General features: G+C 36.9%; 1 protein-coding gene across 3 annotated transcripts; it reads right to left on the minus strand.

Moving 5' to 3' along the window:
- Positions 1 to 925: 925 nt before the first annotated feature.
- Positions 926 to 9,747, minus strand: LOC132313036 (ethylene-insensitive protein 2.2-like). Of its 3 annotated transcripts, none has more exons than XM_059811647.1 (8): positions 9,550 to 9,747; positions 7,765 to 8,520; positions 6,730 to 6,816; positions 6,513 to 6,623; positions 6,195 to 6,410; positions 5,448 to 5,633; positions 2,608 to 5,322; positions 926 to 1,567 (listed from the first exon to the last, which is right to left on the minus strand). In XM_059811647.1, exons 2-8 carry the CDS (start codon positions 8,032 to 8,034, stop codon positions 1,187 to 1,189), a joined length of 3,966 nt encoding a protein of 1,321 aa, XP_059667630.1. In that variant the 5' UTR covers positions 8,035 to 8,520; positions 9,550 to 9,747; the 3' UTR covers positions 926 to 1,186. The 3 variants fall into 3 exon arrangements, with proteins under 3 accessions (XP_059667630.1, XP_059667631.1, XP_059667633.1); XM_059811648.1 differs by having other exon boundaries at positions 7,765 to 8,565; XM_059811650.1 differs by having other exon boundaries at positions 7,765 to 8,584.
- Between the last annotated feature and the right edge of the window lie 1,285 nt (positions 9,748 to 11,032).

Consider the following 11,032-nt stretch of genomic DNA (forward strand, 5'->3'; position numbering starts at 1 on the left):
TTTAATAATATTTATAACATGGAAAGGTAATTTTGTAAAAATGCACTATAAACGGGGCGGGGAGGGGCGGGGTTACCCTCCCCCAGCCCCGTCCCGTCTCCCGTTGGGGTTTCAAATGCAGTCCCCATTCCCTCCCCATTTACATAAATGGGTCCCCAAATCAGCCATAACAGGGGCGGGGTGGGGCGGGGACCCACCGGATATGGAGATTTTGCCATCCATGCTCCTGCTAACTCCATGAAAAAGTAAATAAGAGAGAAAAACTCAATGTACAAGTAATAATATCATATACAGTACAAAACTCAGTTATCAAGATATGAAACAATTGAAATTAGTAGGAGTACGCCTTTTTATTTTCAAACGGGAAGGAGGGTTCAAATCTGGGTGGAATAAATGAGTGCTTGTGTAAACTTATTTAACAAAAAAAATATACATAAAAATTCAGTTAAAAGAGGCTTCATTGTAGCGTTTTCCTTTTCTTTATGTATAATAATAATAATAAATTGTTTTCTCTTTTTAAACTACTTTTGAAGAGAAAATATAGATGAAGTTAAGGAGGCAGGTGTCTCCCTCCATTTTTTTTTACTTTCGAAACTTAAAGACTCCATTCATTACTTCTTTCCTGCCAAAACTCAGTGCACGAGAATAAGCCATTGTAAGATTTAGAGGGTTAAATATACGAAGCATTACCTCACACGCAAAAACCCAACCTTACCGTTGCGCCAAGATTCTCAACAAATTAGGTAACAAAAAACATGCAATGAATAGACTGCAATCAAGTTGGGTTAGATAGGTAAGATCAATTAATCCTGGCATTTCTGTTCATATATATACATATACATATATGTGTGTGGGTCAGTGTGTGTAAAGCCCATTGCATTATTTGCTAGGCATTAGCTTGTACCATGAGATGACTAACTGAAACTGGCAATCAAAATAATTACTTTTCCACCTTTCTTTTGCCCATTTTCTTCCATTCTGCTGCCATCACATATCCAGTACATTTTATCCTATGTATACATAACATACAAGGAAATTAAATATGCAGCAAAGACTTAATACACATGAAAGAGAGAGAGTGAGAGATGTAACAATCGAACACCCATAATGTAATGTGGTCAATGAGCCGCTTCCAAAATCGTACTTGGAGGTTGTCCACCCAATTGTGGTGGACTTTACACACAAGCTATAAGCCATAAGAAGCTGATGCTGAAGCCTTGCGTGACACAGACACACCTTCATGAGTGGCAACCGGTTTGTTGGATAAACGACGCTTGTAGCGTTTGAGGACAGAAACCAGATTCTCTTTACCCTTCGGGAAAGCCACGTCACCAGCTGCAGTGCCAGTCCGACCCTTTCGACAAGAGATTGCCAATTCAACATCCTTGATTATTTCTAAGAGCATTACTGCATTCGTGCATTTCCCCCTACCTTGTTGTACAGGCGGGGGCAAGCTTTCATTTGAAATGGGTGGGCTTGACCGCTGTTGGTATGCCACCGGAATTTGAAGACAGAAGCAAGGGGCCATTGGACAGCGGGGCTTGGAAAATGCCAGATCAATTATTCCCTGACATAAACACATTTACAATAGAAGTGTGTCACAATCACCGAACTAGAGAGAACACAACTAAAGGTAACACACGCAGAACACTACCTTAGGGCACTTCCCTATAGATATTCAAATAGGGAATGTTTCTGCAGGATGTCTCAAATTTTCACATCGAGACAAGTCTTTAGAGAGTGGTTCTATCGACAAAGTACTGACCAAAGGAAATACTGCACAGATTACTATAGGACTGACCATGCTAGATGTTGTAGAATCTTTAGCAGTTTAGTAGCAGTAAAATAGTCATGTTAAAATGAACCAGTATTAAGACTAAGAAACAATATCATAAATGAAGTTAAAAGGAGAAGCTTAAGGTCAAATTAATAGGGACATTCTGAGAAAAGACTAAGATGCTTGATCAGTTGTAACAAAAACTCATAAAAGGAGTGACTTGATTCATGATGAACAACCTACAAAGACAGAATGTGAAGAAAAAAAACAAAAACCTTCCAATCTAGACCCATCTGCAAGCAGTTTAGAAAAGGCATTATTATATTAGTTACAAGGTTTGCCATTGGAAACATAGAAAGAAAACATTATCCCATTAGATCTAATTCCGTGCTATGAACTAGGGAGCAAATTTCACTTATTATGCCCTCGAATGAAAACAAGTTATTAAATATTGGAAAAAAAAAAAGGGTGGCAAAAATAATTATTCAAAGAAAACTTTGAACTAAAATCTTAATATTCCTTTCAACAGTAGCATTAGCTGGAACCAAGGAAGAAACAACATAACACATTATGACCAATTGACTTGGAAGACCTTAAAAAATAAATTCACTCACACGGATCTTCCAGATAACTCATTTCAGATATTACTACGGCAGATTGCCACAAGTGACACCATAACTGGCAGAATCTACCCCATTAATAAGAAGCACATACCCGTCTTTCAATTTGGTTAACATGTGATGGACCACAAATCCTTTTAGAGATGTCATAATCACTTTACACAAGGTAATACAAAAAGAGAAGTCAAGCACCAAATTTAAAACCTTTACCTGAAGGCGATTGAGTACGTAAGTATACTTCCCCCATAGCTCCGGCCTGCTTTCCATAAGTGAGAGCTCAAGGACACGGTGAATGCACCACACCCCAAAGCTTATTATCAAGTCCCCTCTCCAAATGCAGCCTTCTCCGCATTGAGGAACTGAAGAAACCAGAAATTTGGTAATATCTGTGTCATCGTTTTTAAGTGTAAAACCAGGCTTCCTATCAGAAGAATACTGAAATTCACCCATGTGAACCCCTCGGTTCATCTCCCTAGTTTCAGCTTCATAAAGGAATCTCTCCCTTGCAGCTACACGATCTATAAGATCCTCATCAGCACCATCATTCTGTCTAAACAACCAATCAGACCCTTCCAGTTTCAAAAGCTTCGCAATACAATACCTGAAAGACTGAAGAAGCTTCGCTTCCAGATCCACAGCAGACGTAGTTTCTTGATTAATTGAAGTTTGCCTGCTTCCAACTCCTTCACCCCCAGTAGCATGAATTTTATCTGCCACGCCGAACTGTTCATAAGGCTGTCTAGTCCACAGGGATCCAGTGTCTGACCTTGAACTGAACTGTAGCGAGAACGCGTCTCTGCAGACTTTCGAAGAAGAGAGTTCATCAAATGTTGAAGGCGCTTGTGCCCATGACGAAGTGCTTGAAGATGGGGATTGTTCATACATTTTTTGACCAACAGATGGCCTGTATCCAATGGTACTGTCCCATCGAGCATTCTTGTCAGACAAATGTGAATTGCGGTGAGGAAGAAGTCCTGCAATGTCTGGCAAGCTATAGAACTTCTTCGCATCAACTGTACCACCCACATTCTCCGCTGGTCTGGAAGAGCAATTGTCATAAGATGGTCTTTCAGATTGCAATGAACTATTTCTAGGTACAGCAAGGTTTGGAAAACCTGGTGGTCTTGAAGCGCTGATCCCATTTTCTGGTTTTTGCCCCAAAGCAAAAGAAAGTGAGCCTTTATAATTTGATGTGCCCAAAGATGGGGATTTGGGGGTCATTGACTCCATTTGACCATTCAAGTAATCAGAACTTTTTTCTTTAGCAATTCGATTGAGATATGATGCAATCTGATAACCATGTACTGTGGCTGGCTGGTAGTCATAGCCATCAGAAGATGGTGGCAGGCGCAAACTAGAATAGCGCCTCTCACCAGCGTCAAGAGCATTGCGGCTGGAATTTTGCACATATGCATCTAACATCTGCATGTGGTTGGACCACAATGAAGATGACCCCCTTTGAACAGATGACTCTATACTACGTTGCAACCCGTGCTGCTTGGTAGAGTCATACAAATTTGAACTGATCATGGAATCAGATCCTCTTCCGCCTATGGAGGGATAATATCCTGTAAGTTCCTTCCCACCCATGTCAACTTTCAGTGTAGTAGCAGGCTTTGGATCAACCTTTGAATCTACCCCCAGCAACACATCCAGTTTCTTAGCCTTTGCTTCTTGCGTTACTTGTCCATGGAAATCATAGAGCTGTCCCCAAAATTCATCAAGAATTGCAGCTAATTGACGTCTAGCAGCACGGCCTAATCCCGCTAATCTTGAAAGACTCCCAGCCCCACTCCCTCCATCATCACTTTTCCCACTGAGACTCCTAAATGATCCAGGACCCTCAGATGTCAAAGATGGGCTACTCCCAGACATCCTTTTAGATGATTCTTCAGGCTCCCAAGTATCTCCCTCATCATCCTTCTCACTCTGTAAATCCCCCTCTACTCTCACAGTCTTTTCAACTAGATCTGTTGATTCAGTTTTCGAGGTACTGGTATCCAGTGATTCACTATCAAAAACCTCACTACAAACAGAAGTGACTGGGACAATCTCTATTTTGGTCACTGATTCCCCTGGATGACATACAGAGGGGCCTGGGAATGTAGTATTAGAACAACTTTCATCAATAGTAGTCAAATGCCGCACATTATCAGAATCCAAGAGTGTTTCGGGCAAATTCAAATCAGCACTTGTAACTGACATATCCAAATGATTGTCCAAGGAATTTCCCAATGCTAATCTGGGTTCTTGCCTTTGTATGGATTGATCTCCATGATATCTAGTTTCAATAAAATCAGTGTCGTCTTTCTTGGCATATGGCTCTGGTACAGCGTTTTGTATGTCCCAGTCCCATACCTGAGCATCTAATCTGGAACATGCAGATTTTAATGGAGTGGCTGCAAGCCAAATCATCAAACACAGTGTAACAGAAGCAGTGATTAGAAGCACAACATAAGGAACAGAAATGCTACTCCCCAAGTTCCACCTCAAATTACCCACCCAATCACTGTTTCCAAATATCATCTCTACCACAAATATAATATTTAGGCCCAGCATTCCAATAAATGAGATCAGGGCCATGAACTCCAGAAACTGAGAAATTTTGTAGGCACCCATTATTGATCTTGATGAGGCAACCCGGAAAAGGGGGATGACAGAAGATGGAAGCACAAGAGCAACCACAACCTGTATGAATATCAACAATTGATATATACCTTCAGCTCCTGAATTCCACACACAATAGAGAGCAGGAACAATGGCAATAATTCTGATTGTGGCATGATGAAGCCAACCGGGAATATCAATCCTGAAGAAATCATGCAGGACTGCTTGTCTACCAAGATTCCAGGTTAATGCTCTGATTTGATTGGAAAATAACAGACCTAGTATTAAGGCAAAGGGTGCTAGTGGACTCCTAAGTACCTGTATAAATTATTTTTGAAAAACGAAATTTTGTTAGCATGCATCAAATTAATAATGAACAATAAATTTCAAACGACTGGTATGTTAAGCAATTCCAGTAGGAACATTACTCATAAAACACAGACCTGATCCATTAGCGACAATGCATCCTGAAATGTAATCAAAACAAGACCTGTACTGTAGAATATATTTGCCGCAGAGTTCATCAGCACATAATTCACCATGAAAATGCCACTAAAGATGCATAGAATGGCAAAAAAATGGTCATGACACACGGCTCTCTTGGAAACATTCGGTGGTCCCACATCTTGCTGCAAGAATATGAAAGATGAGCAGAACTTCAAAAATTCAATAAACCAACTACCAGTAAATAAAACCATTTTTTATTTTATTTTATTTTATTTTATTTTATTTTTTTTATGCCACTGCATGAGAATGCAAAATAAGCACAGGTCTAGCTGTTGTTAGCAAAATTTCAAGAATATAGCAAATTGGATTTTCAACAGACTCCCAGCGTCCCAACAAGAGCACTTTCTTGGATTTTAGAATCAGAAAAGATGTAGAGAATTCCCTCTATCTAATATATGCAAGTGCTATTTGGTGTGGGTAGTTCTATGAATTTCAGCTTTGAGACCTCCCTCATCTCTCCCGATAAAATAGGTGCAGTCAGTTATGTTTAGCATATAAAGTCCTTTTAAAGAAGCAAGGCCATCAAAACTGAAATCAAGTACAGATTATGGGGCAAAATATTGTTACAAGCCAATGAACACATTTGCCATGCATGCTTGCAAGCACTCTCTGAGACTCAACATACACACAAAAACACACACACAGAGAGAGAGAGAGAGAGAGAGGAGCGGAGGGTGAGAGACCTGTACAAGAGAAGAATGAAGGTAAAAATTGTGAGGCATAATACTAGCTCCAAGAAGGCTCATCAGAGCAAATGCACTCTCTCCACTGAATTTTGTTGGCATCCCATTCATGGAGATCGGAGGAGTCTCTTGTTGACTGATGAGAATGCCAAAAATATAAGAAAGCATTATAAAGCTCGCCATGCCTATGCACAGAAATCTTGCTTTGCCATTCTCCTGAAATACAAGTTTTCTTAAGATGACATCACAATACTAATGTCAACTCTCAAAATGATATTACAAGTGATTTTATAAAGAAATGTAAGTAATTTGGCTTACCAGGAAGGTGGCAAAAAGTGGAAATAGGACAGCATCAAGAAGAGTCAGAAAGACACAAGTGAATAGGTCCACACCAAATATTAGATTAAGCCCATGTGCAGTGCCCAAAATCTAAAAACATCAGTGCAACTATATTTTAGGGATAAAACAAAACTTCTTGTAATTGGAAAAGGCAACCAAATGTATCATCAATAATCAGTAAAGAGCAATAAACAACCATAGTAAGGTCCAAAGCGATCATAGAAAACTCTGTTTGAACTCCTAAAAATATGCATGTGGCCATGTCATACTCCTCGCTGCAAATCTTTAGCATCACAAACAGAAAAAACATGTAAGTAGTTAAACTAGAATAAAAGCAAATAATAAAAGACTCGAGCATATGAATAAATAAGCAACACGCTGGCATAAAATAATTTGGCATTTAGAATTTATAAAATGGTATCATTGCAAAAGATAATAGTATATTATTGGAGAAAAGAGGGATATATATACATATATATATGCCTATGGAGAGAGAGAGAGAGAGAGAGAGAGAGAGAGAGAGAGAGCCAATGATCATCCACTCCATCCAAAACCTAGATGCTTCTAGAAGAAACATATAAGTTTAGGTCATAGTTACAATCCAGCATGTCAAATGCCACATTGAATCTTGGTATTTATTTTACACATTACAGCTAATGAAACCAGAAGAGCAACAGAAACTAGCAGTGTATTTGGGGGAATCCAGTTTCTAACTGAACTTATTACTACGTAGCTTTTTTTTTTTTTTTTTTTCTTTTTTTCTTTCATAATTTAACTTATTAACTTAACAAAGCCTTGTTCCAAGTATATGGGAATGACTATATGTTTAGAAAGAAAAATGTTCATTTTCCACACCGATGCTACTACACTGCAATAAATATAATGTTCATAAGTTTTACCACAAATGATAATGGTATAATAAGAACATGTGCAATTCTACCAGTTCTGAAGTTAGATAACCATACAGATCATCTAAGTGTAAAAAATCAATCTTTTTATAAATTCCAACCTACTCATTTTTTTTTAGGTGCAGACAATTCCTTGGAGGAGGGGTGTGTGAGTACCAACTGGGGGGGTGGGGGGGACAAAAAAAAAACTACTCATTTTCAAAATTTTCTTACAATTCCAATCAAAACAAAATATAAGGGGGAAAGAAAGAAATAAAATTTCTACAATTGCTCAAAATAATCAAAGATTAAATGGAGTCTGGAAAACAAAAGAATATATATACCTGGGCAAGATCTTTTCCAGTGACCACAGTGATGCGAGCTGACAGGTATTGACAGAAAATAGCAGCAAAATTGAAAACAAGCATTGGTGCGACCAAATCAACCCCAAAGTGGGCTCCTCCCTCAACAGCAGCGGCCCACTTTCCTGGGTCAACATATCCGATTGCAATTAAAAGCACAGGAACAGCAGCAGGAATTAACCGCTGAAGAATGCTTGGCCTATAGTTAGCAGTCAAAATCTCATTTTCCATGTTATTGTTTGATTCCTCCATTATAGGAATTCAGCACTATAACAGTTAATCAACAGTTTCAAGTAACTGGAGAACCTCCCAAGGACTATTAAGCAAAATAGTTACATGGCTGCTTACTCCAAACGTACTTCCACTGTTTGAATGCCAACCTTCCTTGGTCATTTAACATGGCATTAGTGGCGTCTGTCGCTAACCATATCTCGATATAGCCAGGGTATAAACAGATCCAGATCCCTCATCACCTGTGGAGACTAACAAGACATGTACATCTAGCAACTACTTCAATAAAGCAAGGCTGGCAGACTAGTATAATGTACTTTCCCAGATCAAATTCAATAGCTGCCCTTGTTGTTTAGTTGCATGACAACTGTTGATACAACAAAGTCCTAACAACAGTGCTTTGGATATAACCACCTTCAAACCAATATTGAATTATTTCCACAACCTCCTGAATTTTTTCATTCATGGCTCGATCAATATCAGAGGGCTCATCTTCGAGTGAATTTTCTGCTCAAGAGTCAATTTCAGGAAAAAATTAGCCGAGGATATTATCTGTAATCCACAAAACAAACTGCACATAAATAAATATATATATTGTCAACAAACTGCCTGATTAATCTACAGTTCAAACTTCTAATCCTGATTGAGAAACAAATACCAAAATTGTATCAATAAATTCGTCTTCAAATTTTCGCATTTAGAAGCATGGATGAAGTGCTGAAAGTTACATAAATCAACATATAAATCAACTGATAACATCAATAAGAGCATTGCGTCAACAAACTACTGTAGGGACAATTTCAATTCTTTGATTAACTCAAACAGCACAAATTTAACAGGGTCATGGATGCGTCAAAGAAAGTTCACCAATTGAATGTTACCAAAACCACCAAAGTATGCAGCACTCAAACAGCACTCGCAAGAATTCACAAAAATTAATAATAAAACTAATAAATAAATAATAAAAAAAAAGCTGTAAAAATTCATTGACAAAAGAACAAAGCAGTAGAAACTAAAGGGTCAGAAATTAACCAGTTCCAATTTATCACTTTGCTTAAGTAGTGATGCAGTATTACAATTATACTTCCCAAAGCTAAGTTAAACAGCAATTGTAACAACAAAATCAGAAAGCCAACTTGTAATTACAACTGCAACTAGAACTTTATGAAATATTACCAATAAACAAACCCAGAATCAACAAATGCAAAAAGAGCACATGCCCATATTACAATCCGAAAATACCACCAAATGACCCAGAACAATTTTAAAAATCAAAACTTTATTTCCAAAACAAAAGAGCAGAGTCCAAAAACCTATAAAAAAAAAAAAAAAAAAAAAAAAAAAAGAAAGTAAAATGACCTGGGCTAATAAAAATCAGAAATAGCCACAAAAACTTATAACAAATTGATTACTTACATGGATCTGAGGTTGAGATAGAACTATAAAATTATCGATTAAACATGCGTATGTACAGCATGCATAGAGCTATATAATTAGGGTTTCCAGGGAAAATAGAAAAGAAAAGAACACTGTTACCTTCATGTTCTGGAGCTTTCCTTTTTGATTCTGTACAATCTCTGTGATGAGAGCAGATCAGAAGCTTTTTAAGTAGCCACACACGGTGATGGGGTTTCTAGTCAGAGAAAGAGATAGAGTTGTAGAGAGAGAGAGACGTTCTTGTGAGCTGTGAGCGTAAAGACTGGAGAGAGAAAGTGCATAGAAAAGAGAGAGAAAGGGAAAAATGTGTATATATATATATATATATATATATATAAAGAGAGAGAAAATTAATGACCCTTCAAGTTCTCTTGGAGATAGAGAAAAGTTAATGTAAGTTAGGATTCACATGTGAGGTGAATTTATTAAACAAAAGGCTTAACAGCTCTAGAAGACACTTAAACGTTTTGTCGCTTTTATCATATCTTCAATAATTTTTCAATGTTGAGAAGCCATTTTTATTTTTTTTTTAGTAATTGTGAGGTCCAAGTAAAATTGAGGAATGCATATATTCATTGATAAATTATTAAATAATTTTAAAAAATTGTATCACATTCCGTAGTTCTGATTTTTTATGAATAGTTGCTAAATCTACTGATTTTTTTATAAATAGTTGCTAAATCTAAAGTTAAAATTTTTATTGGTTTAAAAGGTATCTGTAGTTTATAAATATTTGTAATTTGTAAGTACTTCAAATTTATAGACTATCCTATAATTCTCAAATTAAAAAAATAATAATAATAAATAAATTTATTCCTTTCTTTCTCTTCCTGCCTTTCACACACTTTGTCGTAGTAATTTATTTATTTATTTTCTGGAAAAATAAAGGGTTTTGGTCTTAGTATTAAAACGACATCGAGTGTAAGAGGATAAGATTTTATGTACGAGTATGTGGTGTGCCGTACTTTGTGCAAGCAGACGTAAAACATGTACTTGCTTTATGAAAATAGTAATAAATAACTATAGAATAGAATAGATATACAATTGTAAGACATTTAAGTGGACTCACTGTATATAGAAATATATAGTAATATTAATGAAAACAAAGGAAATAAAGTGACCCACACCAAAGACAATTTTTTGTTTTTTATACATATATATATTTTATCTCTAAATATAAGAGTGTGAATACAGTATAATTTTGCATATCATGAAGATAGGTTTTGATTTCACATTTACACTTTTGGACTTATTTGTGATAGGGGCCTTGGGAGTTAACGAAATAAGCGTCCAACCATGTTATGCAATAGTGAAAGCTTTGACTTTTCTTTTAAGATCATATGCAATAAATTTGTAGCTTCTTAATGCGGTCATTATCGTGGAGGGTTGTCTTGGTCTGATTTTCAAAATATGATATTTATTATAACACCGAATGAGTACATTATTATAGTTTTTTTATTTTTATTTCTTTTGGTAGTAATTTGTTTTGTAAGTTTGGAGATCACGCCCAAGAGTTTGGGGATAGTGATAAGGTAAGAAGGTGGGTTCTAATATGTTTCGATTTCGATCCCAACACTCTTAT

This window comes from Cornus florida, unplaced genomic scaffold (genome assembly GCF_030987335.1).
Source record: "Cornus florida cultivar Cherokee Brave unplaced genomic scaffold, ASM3098733v1 CherokeeBrave_3.0.0_Hap2_Chr06, whole genome shotgun sequence".
Taxonomy (NCBI): Eukaryota; Viridiplantae; Streptophyta; class Magnoliopsida; order Cornales; family Cornaceae; genus Cornus; species Cornus florida.